The sequence below is a fragment of the Hemibagrus wyckioides genome, linkage group LG01 (genome assembly GCF_019097595.1).
Source record: "Hemibagrus wyckioides isolate EC202008001 linkage group LG01, SWU_Hwy_1.0, whole genome shotgun sequence".
Classification (NCBI taxonomy): domain Eukaryota; kingdom Metazoa; phylum Chordata; class Actinopteri; order Siluriformes; family Bagridae; genus Hemibagrus; species Hemibagrus wyckioides.
Window position 1 is genome coordinate 17,420,395 of NC_080710.1, and position 21,234 is coordinate 17,441,628.

General features: G+C 37.7%; 2 protein-coding genes across 6 annotated transcripts in view; one reads left to right on the forward strand and one right to left on the reverse strand.

The window, feature by feature from the left end:
- pde1ca (phosphodiesterase 1C, calmodulin-dependent a) overlaps positions 1-19,759 on the forward strand; it is a 73,489-nt gene extending 53,730 nt beyond the window's left edge. For 3 of the 5 annotated variants that reach the window (XM_058393173.1, XM_058393191.1, XM_058393200.1), the window contains 14 exons: positions 472-585; positions 970-1,152; positions 1,332-1,398; positions 3,269-3,385; positions 3,594-3,734; positions 5,208-5,308; positions 5,398-5,526; positions 5,631-5,732; positions 5,832-5,952; positions 10,280-10,361; positions 10,456-10,576; positions 13,702-13,874; positions 14,007-14,402; positions 19,422-19,759. In XM_058393173.1, coding sequence (XP_058249156.1) covers positions 472-585; positions 970-1,152; positions 1,332-1,398; positions 3,269-3,385; positions 3,594-3,734; positions 5,208-5,308; positions 5,398-5,526; positions 5,631-5,732; positions 5,832-5,952; positions 10,280-10,361; positions 10,456-10,576; positions 13,702-13,874; positions 14,007-14,402; positions 19,422-19,579 — 2,005 coding nt within the window. In that variant the 3' untranslated portion in view covers positions 19,580-19,759. Of the gene's footprint in view, positions 1-471; positions 586-969; positions 1,153-1,331; positions 1,399-3,268; positions 3,386-3,593; positions 3,735-5,207; positions 5,309-5,397; positions 5,527-5,630; positions 5,733-5,831; positions 5,953-10,279; positions 10,362-10,455; positions 10,577-13,701; positions 13,875-14,006; positions 14,403-14,713; positions 14,768-15,334; positions 19,290-19,421 lie in introns of those variants that run through there. The other 2 variants (XM_058393180.1, XM_058393186.1) reach the window with 2 other exon arrangements.
- ppp1r17 (protein phosphatase 1 regulatory subunit 17) lies at positions 19,696-21,021 on the reverse strand. Its single transcript, XM_058393212.1, has 4 exons — positions 20,945-21,021; positions 20,477-20,555; positions 20,051-20,176; positions 19,696-19,953 (listed from the first exon to the last, which is right to left on the reverse strand). Exons 2-4 carry the CDS (start codon positions 20,544-20,546, stop codon positions 19,883-19,885), a joined length of 267 nt encoding a protein of 88 aa, XP_058249195.1. The 5' UTR covers positions 20,547-20,555; positions 20,945-21,021; the 3' UTR covers positions 19,696-19,882.
- Between the last annotated feature and the right edge of the window lie 213 nt (positions 21,022-21,234).

Genomic DNA, 21,234 nt, shown 5'->3' on the forward strand with positions numbered 1-21,234 from the left:
ATAGCGGTGGCAGCTGTGTTCTGTTTATCTGCTGGGACTGAAACGAGTATGAAGTGGTGCAGACATCACTGAAGAAGACACACTATGATTTAGGCATTCAGCCACTACGTCAGTGTGAGAGTAAGTGCTGTCTGGCAATCAACATATTGTAGGCAGTGAGAGTGGAGATGAATTGTTTGTTGGCTGTCGTAGTATTCATTTGTCATGTAGAGCTGAATATAAAATTATTTCAAGTGGTACAGACATTTACAGGAGGGGACCCAGCCCACGGGGCCAGAATTAGTCCACGGGACCAAAAAAAATGCTCTGTGTGTGAAAAATACATTAAAATTCTCTAACTGTCTTATTAAATTTTTGCTTGAAAACACAATGCCATTTATGAAGCAGGCCTCCTACTGGTTCAGTAAACAGCTTTATTTATTTATTTATTCTTTTTATTAAAGTTGTTTTGTTTGTTGTGTTTCCGTGCAGATTACGATGTCTGGTGAAACAGCTGGAGCGGGGTGAGGCCTCTGTTGTTGACCTAAAGAAGAACCTGGAGTATGCAGCTTCTGTACTGGAGTCAGTGTACATCGAGGAGACACGGTAATATGAACACCAACTCCACATTTGTCTTTCTGTTGATAATATTACAAATATAAACCAGATCTGTAATGAAAACTCTTTATACTCAGTCCCTTTGTAGCACTGTGCTTGCTATTTGTGAAAATGTAGTCAGATTTATCCGAGTACCAGAAGTCTGAGGCCAAAGATATATGTTATTAAGTGCTGTAAACAGGTTCATTGCACAGACATGCTTCAAGCTTCAATGTTATAAGGTTCGAGGAGTGGCATGTGAATGATTGAATGTGTTCAGTGTCCTAATCTGACCATAGATCTCAAGTTGTTGTCCTTACTGCCACATTTTGATTTCTGATTTTGTGATGAGTGACATGTGTGTTTTTTTTTTGTGTGTATTGTCTCCTCCAGACGACTGGTGGACACAGAAGATGAGCTCAGTGACATACAATCGGATTCGGTGCCTTCAGAGGTGCGGGACTGGCTGGCCTCCACCTTTACGCGACAAATGGGGTTGATGCTTAGGCGGACAGAGGAGAAACCACGTTTCCGCAGTATCGTCCATGCTGTGCAGGCTGGGATATTCGTAGAGAGGTATGTAGTAGACTGGTACACCATCAGTATCACAAAGGCAACAGAAGTGAATGATTTACATAGAATTTCACTGGTGCATAGTACAGAAAAAAGTAATCGTGACGTCCTTGTGTAGTATTTTGTAGGTAATTTATGCTTGCTCTAATATTTGGTAAATTTATGTTATCTCTCTCTGACAGAATGTACCGGCGGACGTCCAACATGGTGGGATTAAGCTATCCGCCCAGCGTGATCACAGTACTAAAGGTATTAGCAGTTCAAGCTAGGGCCAGGCAATATGACAAAACTATCTCAAAGCCTTGTTTCTTGAAGCCATTTCTATAATAAACAATATGTATTATGTCATATAGGTTTGTGAGCAGGTGCTGTATATATATGTATATATATATAAAACTTAAATAATATTTTATTTCATTTAATGTTATATTTAGCTCAAGCTGCAGGCCAACCCCTGCATTCTGACATACAGCAATTTTATTGCCAGTCACCAGTCGCTGTTGTGTGAAGTCATCAGTAGGCGTTTCTGCTATTGGTTGCCATAGTAATAACGTTTATCAGCAGGTGGCGCAACTAGCATTCCAATTCTTGCCACTAAAATCATCAGTATATACTGTATCTGCATCATATCATAGGTGATGAAGGAGAAGGAGCGTGTGCTCTTGGCCATGGATCACATGCATTCTACTCTCTTTACTCCTATTGATTGTTGCTGCACTAAGTCTCTCCATATTTGTATAGAGATAAAGGTTTCTCAACTCTCAGAATGAATGGTCTCCATTCGCTTTGTCAGTGTGAGTTGCTGTATGTGTGAACCGAGCATTATGGCTCAAAGATTAAGTAAAGTCAACCTTATCTAATCTCAAGCCCTTCACATTAGTAAGCATATGTTAAAATGTATAACATATGTGTAATACACATAGTGTCTATGTTTGCGAATCCATGATTTTATGTTATAGTATAGTTAAGGATACTTGCTTTGCAGTGAACACTGTGCTCAGTACCAGAGGAAAATAATTGCTCTACTGGGAGATGTCAGAATCTCAGCAATACAAACACAACTGTTTAATCAACCAAAGTGCAAAATTGATCTGAGTTATATGGCAAGCCAAAGGCCTGAAGGAGTTCACCTGTAAAAATAGATGAAGAAATAATATACAGCTATAACAGAAATAATAAGCATTCACAGCATATTCTCCGTGTTCATTATCCATTTCTACGTCCTCTATAACCACTGGGAAAGCAGTGTGGGATCGTCTAGCATCTCGCATCAATATCTATTAGCATTAGCATTATCTATTAGCATTATCTGCATCTGTCAGGGTTATTTACTTTGTGTAGCTTCCCCAGTCTTTGCTAGTAAAAACATGCCAGTGGATTTGACAAATATGGCTTTGGATTTGATATGATGTCTTAGCCGCTGATGTTCTGCTTGGCCCAGGGTGTCTGACTGATGGATTTTGTTCTCTGGGCTTCAGCAACAGAGGCATGGTGTTGCCATTGGTCTGGACCCCAGGGTCCTCTAAGCCTCTCGCCTCTGACAGAGACTGAGCACAGGAGAAACCTTTCAAATTTGAAATGTAAATTTTTAATGTGCCATATTTCAGATGTTAGCTGTGCAGCACTGTCAAATCTATGTGGAACTTTATTTCACACTGAAGGAAAAACAGAGTGGAAAGGAAACAAGTTAGTTCAGTAAATTAGCCACAGGCATTGTGTGGTGCGGTTCGGTTGCTGTGCGTTATTATTGGAATTCATTTAATAAGTCCAGCAACTCCTACTCGAATGTTATAGAGAATGTCCACAGGTTCACTGAGAATGTTCACTCTCTCTGCCTCATCCCCTTATCTTTATTGTAATGATGATTAGCTAATCACCCCATACAAATTAGGTTTTTGGAACCTTGTGTATATGAATCAGTTCTGAAAATCTCATCATATTAGGACTGTTGAGCAGCATGTACCCATATGAATAAACAAAAAAAGTACATGGTCACTAACAAATCAACAAGAAATTCTATATTTGACTTTTCCCAGATGACATGGCAAACACAATGTCACCCTGAATAGACTGATATTTTTATATGCTAATAAGAGTCTTATTGTTCTTTTTCTTTTAGCATGTGGATACATGGTCATTTGATGTGTTTGCGCTGAATGATGCAAGCGGAGATCATGCACTAAAATTTATATTTTACGAGCTCCTCACCAGATATGATCTAATCAATCGCTTCAAGGTAAGCTATTTAAAGTAAAATGTTCTTTTCCTTTTTTTTGTTTTGTAACTGTGCATTGCAGAATGTTAGGCCAATCAAAATATAGTTGGATGTGCTGTATAAGTAAACACAGTTTGTAAATTTGCTGTAAAAATGAGACAATAACTGTTCTGTTTTTTCACAAACATATGTCTGTTCCATGTGTCTGTGCTGCTTTAAAATTCCTCAGATCCCCATCTCTGCACTGGTGTCGTTTGTAGAGGCTCTGGAAGTGGGCTACACTAAACACAAAAACCCCTACCATAACCTTGTCCATGCAGCAGATGTTACTCAGACTGTACACTACTTTTTGCTCAAGACAGGCATGGTGGTAGGTAAACCTGAGAGCTTAGAGCTTGTAGAACTGCATTTACTTGTGTGTGTTGGTCTGTATATATGAGTGTGAAATGCATTAAAACTAACAGTGCAGAATATATGGGGTATGGAATCAAGCTTCCAGGTAGGCGAAGTAGAATGAACGCTTGGCTCACACCACATTGTTGTGCTCGGGTGCGTATCGATTGGGAGTTAATCTCCCTTGACTTCCTCAGAATGAGGCCTGGCAGTGTTAGAGTCATGCTCATTAACCCCTCAGTGATGTGTGTTGCCATTAAATTGGCATTCAGAAGAATGATAGTAATATATCATTGAGTATGATTAGTCATTCTTCTGGGGGTTGTATCAGCAACACATTTAGTGTATAGTAAAAGGGTAAATATCCATATTATATTAAATATTTTTTTCTTAATTCACAATTGTGTTTTTGTTTATTTTGTATCTACAGTATTTTAAAAAACTGAAAGGCCATTTGTTTATTCATTCATCTTCACTATACACTTTAGTCAAGGTCATGGTGGATCCAGAGCCTATCCCAGAAACACTGGGTGGGAATTCACCCATTAAAATGAGGGAATGGAGAAATCCAAGTTTGCTAATTTTCCTTGGTAATGGTTTTAATGTAAAGCTGCATTCGGCACAGCTTATAATATTTTACATCTGGTTCTGGTGATAATAACTTGACTGCACCAACACAGATCTATTCAACTACCTAGAAAACGATCATATATTACCAAGAGGTCTAAGTATTTAAAGTTATCTCATTTGATATAGCTATGCAATTCAGTCAATCAACATAATTTCATTAAAATAAATGATTAAATTAAATAAATATTTTAGTGAGCAGAGGTTGCATACTCTCCCTTGCTTCAGAGATTTTCTGCCAAGTTCCTCCAGTTTCTCCAGTTTCCTCCCTCAGTCCAAAGACATGTGTTGAAGGCTGATTGGTATCTCCAAATTGTCTGTAGTGTGTGAGTGTGTAAAATTTTTCACTGCAATAGGGATGGCACACCGTCCGGTGACTCTCCTCAAACCTTTGTTGGACATGTATGTATATATGGATGGATGGATGGATGGTTGGATGGAGGGATAGATAAATATATTTATATAATTGTGTATATATTTAAATATGATCATTCATTTAGTTCTTGCTAAACCTTAATGTCTGATATCTGATGACTGCTCTTCACTTATAAGAAACATAATATTAAGACCACATATGGAAATCTGTGTTCTAAAGTTGGTCAATTAGAAATAAGTGAAATATTTGTCATTTTACTGACAGTAAAAAAGTTTTATAAAAAAAAAAAACTTATGAAACAGATAGAAACAGATGTTTTTCTAAAACAAAAAAACAAACTGTTATGTCCAAGCTTCATGATCATATAAGACATAGTGACTTTGGAGATATATTTGTTATAGAAACACACTCCCTCTTCTTCCTGAGTTCTTTTCTCTGTTTTTGCAGCACTGGCTGACAGAATTAGAAATCTTTGCGATGATATTTGCAGCGTCAATACATGATTATGAACACACCGGGACCACTAACAATTTCCACATACAAACAAGGTATCGAGTATTTTTTTTTTTTAGAAAGAACTGATTAGTCCAAAATTGTGAATGGCCCAGCACATATTATGTTTTATGTATTTCATTAGATCAGACACTGCAATATTGTACAATGACCGTGCAGTGCAGGAGAACCATCACGTGAGTTCTGCTTATCGACTCTTACAGGAGGACGATGAAATGAATATTCTCTATAACTTATCAAAAGATGACTGGAGGTAAGGGATTAGATTTAATCAGCATAAATAAAATATAAGTACTAATGTGTGTGTGTGTGTGTGTGTAGAAGCTACCATTTCACTCTTCTTTTTACCGCCTTTAGAGAGTTCCGAACACTGGTAGTTGAGATGGTTTTGGCCACAGACATGTCCTGTCACTTCCAGCAGATCAAAGCCATGAAGAACTTCCTTCAGCAGCCAGAGGCGTAAGTGTGTTACCCTTTAACAGAACTATTTATAATAAAGCAATCCAAGATGAATGTTGAAAGAATGTTCAGATGAGTCATTCTAGCTGTGGTCTGTAGGATTGACAAACCAAAGGCTTTATCATTGTTACTACACACTGCGGACATCAGCCACCCTGCCAAAAAGTGGGATTTGCATCACCGCTGGACCACATCTCTGCTGGAGGAGTTTTTCAGACAGGTTTGTTCCCTTCTTTACACACGCCACACATTCCATTCATCTTCATTAAGGGTTACACTTGCAGCCTTGTGGTTATTTCTTTTGCCAACAACACTATTATAAGCCATAGCTGTTAGTTCGATTAATGACTACAGTGTGTGCAAAACCAAATGTTTACCCGTCTTAAATGCCTTAGGGGGGCAGTGTGAACCACCTGGATACCTATTTGTGTATGTGCGCACACATAACAAGATCTTCCAAATAGCAGCTCAAAAAATATGGCTGTCATAAAGCCATCATCCCATTTATTTTTTCTTGTCTATGTATGTAGTAGACTACACATATTCAGTATTTAGCTGCTCCATAGCTACAGTCAGAGCTGCAGTTAGTCTGTTATACGATAATGAAAATAGCCTCCTCCTCTTCTTTTCTACCTTGGTGAATGCTTTTGTTTTAAATAATGCCACAGACTTCCATTGCATGCATTTACCATTGAGTGTTTTTTTCTGCCGGTTAGCTTCAATGCCTTGCCTTTAGCCAGTCACTTGTTAGCATTATTAACCCTGGAATTTTTTAGTTAGCAATGCTAAACCTCATTTGTATTGCTTGCAAGGATTTAGGTAGTTATTATTCCTTGTACGCAGATTATCATCTCTATGAGTCCTGTATAGGTGAATGTTTTCTATCCACAGTACCAATGATTTGCCTTTACTGTATTCTATAGATGGTGGGAGTAATGCTATTTTCCCTGCAGTTCTAGTGTCTCCTTCTGCATTTTTGCCAACATTGATAGCATAGTACAGTGGTGTTCCCTTGGCAAACATTACTAATATTTATTACTAATCTGCTAACTCTATTCACTTAAGTGGAATTAGTCCAGCATTATTGCTTATTTTCTTCTGCTGAGTCAATTTCTCCATCTTATTTTGTTTCTTATTAAGATTTCCACCAACTAACTGTCTGCAGAGCTTGTAGAAAACATTGATAATGTGGCAGAGAGAACCTTATCATTCTACATGCTATTTATTGCTGATCAAAATAATTCTGTCAGGTCCAGCCTTAGCATTTCTTCTGCATTCTCTGCTTAGTGACTGGTGAAGGTTTTGGGTTTTGGCTTCATAAAAACATCCACTTTCTCAATACATGTAGGTCATTTTCCTTCACAGTGGATAAAAATGCTACAAGACTTGCATTCCTGCAGTCAGTGTTACAGTCTCTCCAATCTGCAGATGGCAAATGAGGATGTAAGGGATTTTGATTGACGCTTCAGTCTTGGCAGTGGAGCCAGAATATGGGGCCATGTGCTTCACCAAAGCGTCTGTATCAGACTTAGCCAGACTGCCACAAATGGTGCCACAATCTGGCAAAGATGTTTGGACTGGTGCCATCAGCTGGATCAGTTATCCCCCCGGGTGTACTAGAACAACAGGCATGCCTGAAAGTGGGGTGTCACCCTTCAACTGGACCCAAAAACATGACAGGCAGTAATGTACATTATATTACCAGCCAAAGCATGGCTTGCAGGTTGTAACAAAAAGAGTTCAGTTGGGAGTGGTGTCCCACTGAATTGTGAAGAATCCCTACAGACACCTTCCTCACAGATTGCAGAGGGCTACAGCAACACTGAGAACATGTCCCCCTGGATTCAAACCATATTAACCAGCTGTTTTTCAAGGTGGTGTGTCTGATCCTGAATTTCTTTTTGCTAGTTCACATACAGTATGACATTATATGCTGGTTTGTTCAATCAGTGTTCTGTTAGCTATATCAAACATCTGGGTAGATATAGAGGTTCTCCCCACTCTCTCTACACAGGGCTCACTCTGCACTGCCAATTCATCCGGAGCTGCACAGTAGTGCATTGGGTGAAATGTTGAGACAAATGCATGTTTATATGGGTTCATCTGGGTTTAGAGTGGCATCTGCACCAGGGTTAAACACTTTTACCAGTGCATACGGCTAGCTCTACTCCTGACTTTTCACAAGATTCATCAGTTAGGCCAGTATAGTCCTACTCGTGGTTCCAAAATCTAGCTGAGTTCCCTGGGTCTGTGGGTCTGTAGCAGTCCAGAAAGCACTTAGTACACAGATTTACCCAAAACTATACTTTTGGTGGTGGTGTTATCAGCTAGGATTTTGGCTTTTTCAGGGACTATAAAAAGTTCACATCCACCCTAATTGTATGTGGCAGCCAGAGGATTATTTCTACTTTTCTGATGGGAACAAGGCACCTTAACCCACCACAGTCCCTTGGAAACACAGATGTAATTAAAACTGTAATTGAAAATTCAAACCAAAAAGGTTCCCCACAAAGTCTGCAAGATTCCCAAATGTCAATGCAAAGGAGAAATTAATCTCATTCAGAGAGCAAATACATCCTCATTTCCATTCAGCAATCATAATCCCTTTCCGCTGTGGTATAATCCTACTCTTACTTAATATTCACTAGCTCCTCACTTCCATGAACATTAGCTTCATCTGATGTATCCTTGCCCCCTATTAATGAAGTGATTGACCAAAATAATTGCTACATTGGAATCTGAACACCTCCGTATTCTCTAAGCCCATTAACAAGTCTGCCAAAGTTAACACTTTAATGTCTTTTAATGATGTTTTAAAGCAGTCTTTTTGTAAAATAATTAGTTTTGCAAATCCTTTCTTTCAATACTCCAGCACAGCACAATTTTTGATTTAACTGTCTTCATGATGTTGCAGCATAAGATAGAAAGTCTTTGGAGAGAATTATTAGTTAAAAGGGAAAAAAAGGAAACTACCATTTGACTATTAAATACTTTTTTTCTGTTTTCTAAGGTACTATTTCAGCATGGTTGTATTAACGAAAAAGTTTTTAGATAGAAATTATCATTTTACACAAAAATATATACTGGCCAAGTCTGTATTCCACTCACCTACAAGCAACTGCCCACACCATACTCACAGAAGAATAATAACTGTTTTATCTACCCTTTCCCCTGCATCTAAGTGGCCTTATGTCTTTATAATTGTAATTGATGTGTGTATCATCTGCTTGCTAATGTGGTGAAGTAATGAGGCATTTCATTGGATGAAATGCTGTTCTTAAGAGTACAAAAATGAACTCCGTGATGTGATAAAATAATATCTAATAAGTCTTTACTGCTAATCATATTCAATAGCAATGCCAGGAGCAAATTAACGTGCTTATTATCAGTAAAAAAAATTAAAACATTCTCTAAAACCTGCTAGCTACACACCATTGTGCAGTGCACAGTGGATGATTTGTCAGCAAAATTCTTTATAGTTAGGCTACTTAATAGAAAAAAGTCTTTTTCTGCAGCCTTACAGCCTTATTAGGAATGATAACTGGGGATATTCATCTGTAGGAATTGAAAATAACATTGCCATTTTGTAGCCAAAGTAATAAAACATATACACTCTACAATACAAAACATAAAGTAAAATCAGTTTGATGTTACACAGGGCAAGTTCAGCGTGAATCGGATTGAATTGGATGGTGTTGCAGATCACATTATTTCAGTTTGATAGAGATGGTCTCCTGTACCTCTTGTCTTTTTCTTTTTCAGAACATGTTTTTTTGTCCAGGAAAAAGTCATTGGTCATTCAGGTATAGACAAACATTTAGGTGCAAGTCCTAAACTTAGCAAATTGTGTACCTATGCTGGGTCTTTCCCTTATAAATTGACTGTTTCATTTCACCAATGTGCAAGCCTGTTCTTTCCTCAGGATAGCTTATGTTGGTCTGCTTGTCTTTTCTTGTCTTCACTCTAAAGCCAGAAAACTCATTTGCACCGTTTGCTCTGTTCTTTCTTTTCAGTTGTTGTTCTTTTGTTTCTGTTAGTCATACTGTAACTACTTCTGTCAGGTGTTTGCTCTCCTAATCTTTGGACCTATTTTGGAATGCAAAGACAAGAACAGAGCAGTCCAAATTCCTAGATGTGATAACATAATTTATTTCTGGAGGTATATTCTATATACCCTGGAATATAGCAAAAAATCTTTGTTACACTTTGTTGCAATTAAGTTACTACTACAATTAAGCTACTTAATTATACAGACTTTCTCCATTTGCCCAAATACCCAAATGGGGCAATAATAATAATAATAATAATAATATTTATATTTAATATTTGATATTTATAATAATATTTAATAGGATAAATAGGGATAAATAGTAACTTAACTTTAAACTTTATCATTTTTCTCTATGTTTTTATACTTCTGTAAAGCTGTTTTGAGACAATGTCCATTGTTAAAAGTGATATACAAATAAATTGAATTGTTCAATTTATAATAATCACAATCTGTTAACATCACTTCAAGGTGACATAATAAATGGTGTCTATTCCAGGGGGATAAAGAGGCAGAACTTGGCCTTGCTTTCTCTCCTCTTTGTGACCGCAAGTCCACCATGGTGCCCCAGTCTCAGATTGGTGAGTGTGGGTTGTGTGCCTGCTCCTCTTTCCATTGTAGAACAATAACAACTGGAATCAGAAGAATGTATTTGGTTTTTTTTCCAACCTTCAGGCTTTATTGACTTCATTGTGGAGCCCACGTTCACTGTGCTGTCAGACATGACAGAGAAAATAGTGACTCCACTCATTGACGAGGCATCACGCTCAGGGCTGGCCAGCTTCAGACGTTCCAGGTGAGCTAGCATAGTTATAGATAAAACTAAATAATTTGTCCATCAGATCCTCCTACTGAATGAGTTGGACAAATAAGTATGAACTGATGTACATGTTTTAGCTTTATATGGTCATGTTTGACAAGAGGTAATGAAGACGTCTGTACAGTCACTAGTGCAGGGCTGAAATCCAGTAAATGTATAAGTGTGTGTGTGTGTATGTGTGTGTGTGTGTGTGTGTGTGTGTGTGCGCAAGGACAGCACCTAAACTAGGCTGAGGAGTGGAACTGTCATACATAATTAAGGATGTTGCTGTTCTTGTCTTAGTTATTAATCATCACATATATACCTTATGCTAAGTACAAGTTAATTTCATTCACTTTCATGGACACACATCCCATGAAAAGCTGCCAGTGTAACAAACTACGACACTAAGAACACACGAAACACACATAACAGCCCAATGTCATAGCTTACAATTTTCAAACAAGCATTTTTACATTTTTATTTTGAGAAAAATGTTTGTTTTTTTTTTTACTTGAATCTATGTACTTAAGAGCATAAGAAAATATGCTTGGCAGTAAATCCTTATGGATCTATGAAGAAGCAATCAAGAGGTACAACAAGACAGGAAAAAACCTGCGGAGGTTAGACAAGGACACTTTTATTACCTTGTATTAACTGCACCTGAAGACCAATAGGAACAGGTGACAATATGTTTTCAAACATACAGATAGCACTTATCTATCAGTGTTTATGGAAAAAAATGCATTATAAAAAAAATAACTAAAGTTTGGAAGAAATATCTATTCCTCCATTTTTTCTATTTCACTTTCTAAAAATCTCTGTTATTCCACTAGCAGCAATATTTCTACATTTCATTGTAGGTTTTCCTGCTTATCTTGTAAATTAAAACATCAGATGAAGAGCTTTTTCCATTTGCATTTTTCTCTGTTTGAAATCATACTACATTTCTACACACTCAGTTGGGCAAGCATGCTCTCTATTTACCCGATTCCTTGCTTCTGTACTGATCTCCCTGAATTCCATCTCAGCCAGCACTGAATGTGTAAATGTCCAAAAAATCTACATGCAAAGGACCTTAAAAACATTTCACTTTACCTCAATGGCTGTGTGAATGGTAAACGATGAGGTAAACAAAATGATGTCACCACACTGACTCTGACACTGTGAAACCTTGACCCACAGCCATGTTAATAGCATCACCATTTGGTGACTTGCCTGTTCAGTTCAGAAACATATTCAGCGGATTTTAACTGAAAGATTCAAGAAAAAAACAGCATGCTTTGCAATATTTGGATGTAAGAACAATCAACACAGATCAAGGAATCTCTTTTCAAAGCACAATAGCCTTCATGACAAGGTGACAGCATACTAAGACTTTGAACAGCTCTTATTATGGCCCTGCCTGTACTCATGTCTGCTTTGTACATTTCTCTAGGCATCCCAGCATTCTGTACTCTTATTCTTCCTAGCCATCTTTTCTCCTTTGTTGCCAGAAATGTTTATACTTTCTTCAACTTTTAATTCTCCATGCTATCATTTCACTTCATCAACTCAATTTTGTTATCACTTATCTGGGTAACAGAAATAAAAAAAGTACTCTCTTGAATCAGGCAAGTCTTCAACCCTCAAGAGTCATATTCCATCATCCTTCCTGCTGTTTGTAGGCAAAGGCATCCTAATACACTGATAATTAACTAATCATTCACATTGTCAACTGTGTTCATTTTTTGACCCTTCTTCACTTTCATGCCCAGATTCAGTTTTTCACACTTTCACCCTACAAATCCGCCTATCTGTAATTATCTGTTTCAAGCAGGTCTTTAATTGAATCCCTTCACGCCTCCTGCAAAGACCTTTTGACACAGTTCACAGGAGCTTATCATCCTGGCACACTATAGCTGCAATCCAGACCAAGAGATACACGACCTCTGAAAGGCTTGAATGAAACAGCATGCGTCCATCTAACTTGGAGTGCAAGGTTTCTTCGTGACCTCTTTAGGGGTCTGGCTATTCAATAGCTCCTACTCAGGATTCTATAAAGGGAGGGGGGCTGGCAATCTAGAAATCTAGCGCTTTCTCGATTTTTATACTTCCTCAATCATTCTACAGATCTTTTAGTTGATGCCGTGTTAATATGTATTATGCAAGCTCTACAGTTTTAAATATTACACATGTTTATAACGTACAAATGACAAATGCATTCATTTTTCTCAGTAAGCAGCACATTACAAATGTGACTAACAATAAACACCCCTCCTTGTTGTAAAACAAGTCAATTTAAATTAATTTATGATTTATATATATTTAAGATACTAAAATACAGTTTGATTTAATTTATGTGCAAATATAGTTCTTAGCATATTAGATTACACATTTTAGCATATGTTAATTGAGTACATAAATATATTAGTAAATAAAACATACTTAGATGTAGTTCATATTTTTTTAAATATTTATTTTAAAGTGCATTTTTTTCACTAGTGTCTGTATGTGTCTGCCTTTCTTGTTGTGTGTGACGGTGATAGTTTAGCTAGATAAAGAAGCTTAAATATCACATGGATGTTTGCAAGAAGATTATCATCATCCCTTGCTTCAATTTTGCGGTGTTTCATACACACAAACCTCTTCAGGCTTCTGCTGTGTCCCTCATTAAGTGTTCTAATTCAGCTCTGTATCATCCAAATAAACTGCTTTAAAGATGTTTTTTGTAAAAGAGCTTTTTGCTGCCTGCAAAGCAATTTGCAGTTGCAGTGAAAACACTGACAAGCTTCCTCTTCACCACACCACCCCAGTTTCGTTTAACAGAAAAGGGGTCAGGGTTGAGTAAATCAGTCATAGATACTTTTGATATGATTATTAGAGGTCTAGAAACACTTTTTAAACAGCCACTATACAGCTCTGTCTTTTCTTAATACAGCTTCCTACGTTAGGTTGGCTGAAAGTGCTCCAGTGGGTACCATATAGTCCTATTATATTCATGTAGAGGATTCTCCCAGTGTCAAGCTGTAATAGTTGCCATGACTTTGTAGACTGGTAGAAAACAAATATAAATGACCTTAATATAAATTACAACACTCATCAAAAGGTTCATTTTTGTGTGAAAATATCTATATTTACAGCCTGAATAACATCCCATCTGATGGCAAGCGGGCCAATGTGAAGAGCACTGGCTCAGAGGGCACCACTGCTCACAACTGCTCCCTGCTTAGTGTTGACTTCAAGAGTTTCAAGGATACCTGGAATGAAGAAGTGCATCAGAACAGAGAGAAGTGGAAAACCCAGGCAGCCAAAGGTGCCTACATCTGCTGGGTTTTACCTGACAGATACCTTTTGACAGAAATGTTTAAATTTAGGTATTGAGACATTTGGCATGACAATGTTTATACCAAATTGGGTTGATGTTCTTGTTTTCTCATACATGTAGAGGAAAAGACCAAAAAGGAGGAAGAAGAGAAGGCCAATGAGAAAGAGCCTGACAGGAAACAGGACACAAGTGAGGAGAAAACAGACACCACACAGGACAAAGACAAGACTGAGAAAGACCCAAAAGAAAAATCCCCCAACAAAGACAAGAAAGATTTATCATTCACAGAACGCAAGACAGTCTGCAAACAGAGGGACACAAAACCAGCACCAGCAGACTCTACCAAGGACAAAGCGGATAAGAAAGAGCCTACAGAACAGCAGCCCAAGGAGGTGGAGGGCAATAAGGACCCAGGGGGAGTGAATGGAGCGAAACTGGAGGCTGCTAATGAGCAGGTGGATGCAAAAGATCTGGACACCAGCAGTGATACAGACAATAGTCAGCAAGTTCAAAATGGTACGTGTACAAAATTTCATATTAGATCTGATTTCTCATATTAGATATGTGTTCAGCGTCAGACATACTGAATATGTTTCTCCTGTTTAGACTTAAAAAGCACACTAAAACAACTTGCGTATTGATGCCAACTATTTCTCCCTTTTGTATTCATTCTTCATAAAATGAATGAATAATACAGGATTCTGATGGCACGTGGTTAGTATTGTTAGAGGTGTTAAATGCCTGGATGTAGAAATAACAGGTGTATTTCACCAAAGGTGGTATGAGTAGTATATAAACAAGTAACTGGGTTTTTATCTGAATGTCAGGGGAAGAGCTGGACTTACCCGACAGTGACGACAGTGACACAAAGAGCTCGGATGGTAACTCTAGCATTTCCTTTTCCCCACCCATGAGTCAGCATCACTCAGTTTCTCCATAACATCACACAGCTTTTCCATAACCATTGAGGCAGCCACTATTTAGATATTTCAGCCGAAACTCAAGGCATGTCTCATCTACACAAAATAAAGAATACGGTTGTTTGCTTTGTACACTGTTGTTGGTGACAAGTTTAGGCCACCTCTCTTCCACTTACATGCTTGAAAATATTTTTTGAACAATCTGGAGGGGCTGTTTATTGAGATTGCACAGTTTTGTGCATCATCATCATCATCATCATCATCATCATCATCATCATCATCATCATCATCATCACATCTTCAGAGTAGCAGGTTCCGTTCCTGAAGTGATCAATAGTGTAAGCTCACAGTAAACTAAAATGCAATCATGTTGAATTTGTGTGGGTTTGTACCATTGTGTCACAGATATGTACTGTAATTACAGCCTCTTAATAACACTCCTGTCATTCCATCCCATTTCTTCACCCAGCAGCTCAGGAGAAGGCACCTGTGCCATTAAATGTGCCATATATCTCCTCTTTTCTACAGATGCAGATGAGGAGCACAGCACTCATGAAAGTTCAGCCACCTCCCTTGTAGCCAGTGCTGCAGCTGCCTCCACGCCTGATGCACACTAACCACTCTTTCATTTTTCAACAAGGACTCCATCTGCTGGGCAACACTCTCACTCCTGCACAATGGCACCATCTGGTGTCTGCTTTGATATTTATAGAACTGATTTTTTGTTTTGTTCTGTTTTGTTTTTGTTTTCTTTTTTCTTGGTTTTCTTTTGGAAATAGACTTTCCTTTTTTTTTTTACTTTTATAATTTTTCTTTTGTTGCCTAATACTCTCCTGCTTTTGCTGGAATGTTTGTATGGCTCAACTGTCAGGCTCAATATTGCAATGAAACCCAAAAAGGGTGCAGCGTGAAGAGCTTGGCCTAGAGTTAACCCAGTACAGGGTCATATTAGCCCAGTGGGTGTTGCCATAGAGGCACAGAGAGTCTATTAGCACTGGAGCCAGAAGGGAGCATATGGCAGTATGGCCATCGTGGTATCCCCTCCCAGCTGAGATCTCCCTAGAGATGATGTACTCACACGTATACACATGTATACACACACACACACACACACACACTCATGCACACATAGCAGATTGGCGTGCCTATAAAGCTGCAGATGTTGCAAAGCTGTACAGACATTGCCAGAGACGGGTACATGCACAGACACAGCCTAGAACTGATACACAGCCAGCTGAAATGGGCTTTCATCCCCACTGGAATGCTCTTCCTGCGACAGAACCCAGAGCTAAATGCACATTTGTATGGAAAAACAAGCTGAAGAATGTCCGCTTAAATTTGTTATGTTGTTATTCTTTGTATGAAACTACCTGGTTGATATGCATTGTGTCCTGTACAATATGCTGATCAGGACTTCACTAGCTCTACAGCAGTATTCAGTAAATGTGCGTTCTTGCATACGCTTTTGTTTACTGCACACGTTTGCCGATTGATGTGTTCTCACGTGTCTGAAAAAACATTAGATTGTGTCTGTATAATGTCGCTTAGAACTTAGAACTTTTTTTTTTTTGCTGTTGATTATTTTATTTGCCAGTAAATTAGTTCTAAGTGCTTAAATTGTGTGAAAAAGTGTAAATCTGATAGGTGCCATTTGGGTAACATTTCTATTTTGCCAAAATAAGGTAGATTTGTGTGGTACAATATATTCCTGTGAACATAAAACTTAAAAAAAAAAAAACAGGGAAAAGATATTTTAATATATAAAGCAGGGCAGTTAAACCTCATAATTTATTGACCAAACTTGTGGCTGTGTGTCCATCTCTCCGGTATGGTAAGCTGCATTTGTAAATCTAGACACTGTTGCCATCTTAGGTACAACACGGCTCTATGCCTCACTGTTAAAAATGTCAGTCGATGGGAACTTGTAATATAGTACGTGTACTTTCTGATTTGAAAAGTCAGTTCGAATTTTTCGAGCATTCTGTAAATATTTACTGTATATAAATAAGAAAAGTTTATTTATAAGCAGTTGTGTACAGATACAGTCAGTAGACTGATGACTGCGATCAGCAGTGAACATTCGACTTATTACGATGTGGAAGGTCAGCATCATTATAAGTTCACCAAGTTTTGTTTTGTTTTTTTGATTAAAGTGTAGTATAGGAGGGAAAACATTTTTATTTTTCATATGTCTGGAGTTACTGCTCCAGCTGTTCTCAGACTGTTTTATCTTACAAATGATGAAATAAAAATCATGCCACTTCCTTTGATGCACTTAAATAAATTCTTAAGTATATGAGCCACCATAACATCTCCAAGATAGCTATTCCCAAGCCATAATGATTGTGATAAATAAGTATTTTGTATTTTAAATTTCAACATTCCGTTTGGCATGATACAATATGGAGGATATTCTCTAATAGGAACAAATTGCAATGGGTAAAGGTGAATGTAATCAAAAGCACATGCTGACTGTGCTGCACATCAAGACTCGAGGAAAATACCACCAGAAATAATAAATAACATCTTTTAATTTCTTTTATATTATTGCATATGTTAAGTGGTCAACAAACTCACTGTGTAAAATGTTATTGCTGCCTTTACCAAAGAGATAAATAGATTTATTTTGTAGATTAATCCTTTGTCCCTTAGCACAACCCATTTGAGAAGAGAAAAGATTCATGAGATACTGTGCAAGTTGTTTTTATGAGGTTTATTATGCTTAACAATAATTACTGCCTTAAATTCATTTTATTGTACCACTGATGTGCGATCCTTCAAAACCTCAATGTAGTGTCAGTTGTTTATTTTCGGTTCCTTGTGGAAAGATTTTGTTTTCTCACAAGAATGTATGCTCATTATCAGTATGTATGCCAATCATTATTTGTGTCAATTGTGTGTTATGAGACAAATATTTAGTCTGTTTTCTATTTGTGTAGTGTTCAGTGAAAACCAGGCAATCATGCCTCAAAGCAGTCACCAACATCACCTTTTTCTGTCTCTGACTGTCGGTAAATGTACTGTTTTAAGTGATGTAGTAAGCATACATCAAATAGTTCTTCATGATTATGCTGATATTAAATGTGAGTGACTTCATTTTTCCACATATCCTCTCACCAGCAAGCTCAGTAGGCTGTTACAGAGCATTAGGCATGGCATTATAACCTGTTAAGTACAGTACTGTACAAAAGGTATTAGGCACATCTAGAAAAAAGTCTGTGATGCAAAATAACAATTTTTTAAAATGACATATGAAATTAAACATTAAACAGAAAATGAAAAAAATAAATAAATATTTTGACATGATGACACCATTTAATATGAAAATATTAATTCTCTTAGGTCATGCAGTTTCATAAGGAAAATGGTTGGTTGCCATTCAGGAGTTCAAGCATGTTGGAGAATGGTTCTTGGCTCAAACGCCCTGGTCCATGGCTCCCATTTTCTTCTTGGAAAGAAGCATCATCTGATGTTTTGTATCTGAAGAGTGGTCTAAAATCCTCCTATCTTTAATGACACATCATTTTTCTTATACATTTTAAAATCCATTTTCTGCCGATGCACTAATGCAGAGAATCTAAATGAAACAAAAACTAAGAAGGCCTGCAAAACTTTTGCACAATACTGTAAACACATGCCTAGTGCTGCCGTTACAATCCAAATGGCTGTTAGAATTCTATTTCTTCTGACATTAAAGGTCACTCTGAGAGTACTATAGCCCTCAGGGGTGAGATGACAGATAGACCTGTTAACTGCATCTGTTTGCTTAGTAACCACTCACCTCATCAGGAATCAGCCGTGACATGCAGTGTGCAGTGAAACATCCTTGATAGAATACAGCAGTAAATATGGTACAGTGAAATATTGCCTTAATGAAATTGTTTTTAGTTTTAGTTTTTGTTTTGTTTTTGCTACTTTATAAGAACTGCCAGGTGTTTAGATCAATCATGTATGATTCTGTCATGGCATTGTGTGGTTTTCACTCACTTCTCTGGAATTTGTACTGACAAAATGTGTATAGGTGTAATAATAATAATAATAATAATAATAATAATAATAATAATAATAATAATAATAATAATAATAATAATATATGATCTTACTGATAAAAGTGAAATGTGAACTCAGATGATCAGGATCAGATTTATTTAATTAAGAGAAGCTCGGTAAACAGCTCAGTGCCATCCCCTGCAGGTTGTCTTCTGTACTGCATCATAAGCAATGAAAGCCTATTTTAATCATATGATGTTTTTTAAGCTCAGTTTTGTGCATTCTTTCCAAAGCATAAGCCATATAATGATCTAATTGTATGTATCCTTTGCAAGTTTGACATTTTTAGACTTCACACTGTTCAAACCTTTGTTTTTTTCAAGTAGGGGAAACAATCACAAACCAAGAAAGACACGTGGTGGTGCGATCCTGTTTGTTTCAGATGCTCCATTATTGCACTGTTGTGCCAATAAATCTAAACTCAAAGGGCTCAGATGACGACTCTGTGTTTTTATTTTAGCTACATTCCTGCATCTAAGATGTCTATCTTGACATGTGGCAAGACAGATATTCTGATCAATACCACGGCCCACTCAAGCTAACAGCTGGATCTTTTGTCTTGCAGGTGAGAGGCCACGGTACCTGATCCGCTTCACTAAGAAACCCAGCTACTGTGCCAGTTCCTACTCACTGCCCCGAGAGAAAGGAGCAGAGAGCAAGCTCACTGATGCCCGGAGCAAAGCCATGCATCTCCAGTGTATATCTCTTCGACGTGGGAGGTGACAAACTACCAAGCAGCAGGGTCCACACACTCTTTACAGCATTCCCATATTCACAAAGCCATAATAATAATAATAATAATGATAATTATATATATTGTACAAACCAGACACGATATGTAGGCCACCAAATATGCTTTTTCTTACAATATTCAGAATAAAACAAAACTGTTCAACATAACAAGGTTGCAGAAATTTGTAAACATGTGAAACATTAAATTAACCATAGAAATGTCACAGACTTTAACACACACAGAGCAAATCATGGTAACAATAACCACACCATTTTAAAAGTCTAAAAATTCAGCTATTTCTTTGTCTCCTTTTCTTCATCTTCCAAGTGAATCAGACGTGCTTCCCCTTTCATTAACCTTACCCCTGGTGAAAAAAGAACCATCACAAAAAAGAACGTTTGTTTACAATTCTAGAAGATATTACTTTTAAATATTTTCAATCATGAAAACAAGCAATCTACCTGGTATGAGAGGAGGAGAGTTGAGCACAGGCGTGTCTTTCCTGCGTGGTTTCTTTTGTCCCAGTTCTTCTTGCTGATTGTCGTCTGAGCTTCTGAGCTTCTGACTGTCCATCTCGGTGTCCTCATCTGTATGGACACAGCAAGGGTGTTTTAGGACAGTATACTAAAGTTCGACAAGCACTCCCTCCACATCCAAAGACAAGGGTTTGTGTGTGAGAAGCAGCACACCATCTGTCATGCCCTTTGTTGCTCCCAACTGATACGTCTCCCGTTTTAGCATTGACTCCACGATGCTTAGATTTTCTCCTAAAATTCTAAGTAATAAAAGCAGATGAAGGGAAACACACCCACACACACCAACACCCACACACCCCCACACACGCACACAGATAGAGAAAGTGGGAGAGATACAGAAAGATTACTTACAGGGATGCTCCTGCTTGTTGAGTCTGTGCTCGGCTGTCTCTGAGAGTGACCTCACACAGACTGTAGACATGCTGGCAGTCTGTTCACATATCAGATAACAGCTTACTCTCTCACTGCACCCACATCCATTATTTAGGCCACAATCACTACCATGGACTCACACATACAACACTTTAAATGCAGTGTGGTTTTAGGCAAAAACTTAAAACATTAAAAGGTCAGTGTAATTCTAACTTAATGCAGATCATTAAGTGAAAACATCTATCTCTTCACAATGTAGAAGAAAATAATGGAAGAGTTCTAGAAAGACGTCACTGTGCAACTTTGTAAACACACTGATTATTTTGTTTAGAAAAGAAAACACATATTCGCACAATAGTATTTTCCAAATAAACATAATACATTTTTTTAAAAAAATCTTTAAAAAGATTATTTAAGAAATTAAAGAGGCAATAATGTGACACTTACCCCAGTGGTTCAGAGCGGTAGAGATGCAAAGAGTGGAAGTTCACATCAAAGTGAAGATGCTTTATGTACCAAAGAGGAGGGGCACACTCGAACCCCGAGTCTATTAGGGCCAGTTGTCACGACGACTGAATACCTTATGATGTGCCATGTATGAACATCAAAGGGTCTCTAATGAACCTATTTCAACAGTTTTAATGATTTTTTCCAACATGGTAAGCAGAGTGGACCTTTGCCTCATACAGAGAAAGATGTACAGGGAGCATACCATAAATGGAGAAGGGTGGGCCTGG

Excerpts from the sequence above, each read along its gene's own strand:
- ppp1r17 (XM_058393212.1), bottom strand. The coding sequence starts at position 20,546 with ATGTCTACAGTCTGTGTGAGGTCACTCTCAGAGACAGCCGAGCACAGA. Across the intron at positions 20,177-20,476 it reads CAACAAGCAGGAGCATCCCT|ATGAGGACACCGAGATGGAC; the intron begins GTAAGTAATCTT and ends GTGTCCATACAG. Across the intron at positions 19,954-20,050 it reads CTCTCCTCCTCTCATACCAG|GGGTAAGGTTAATGAAAGGG; the intron begins GTAGATTGCTTG and ends TTTTTTCACCAG.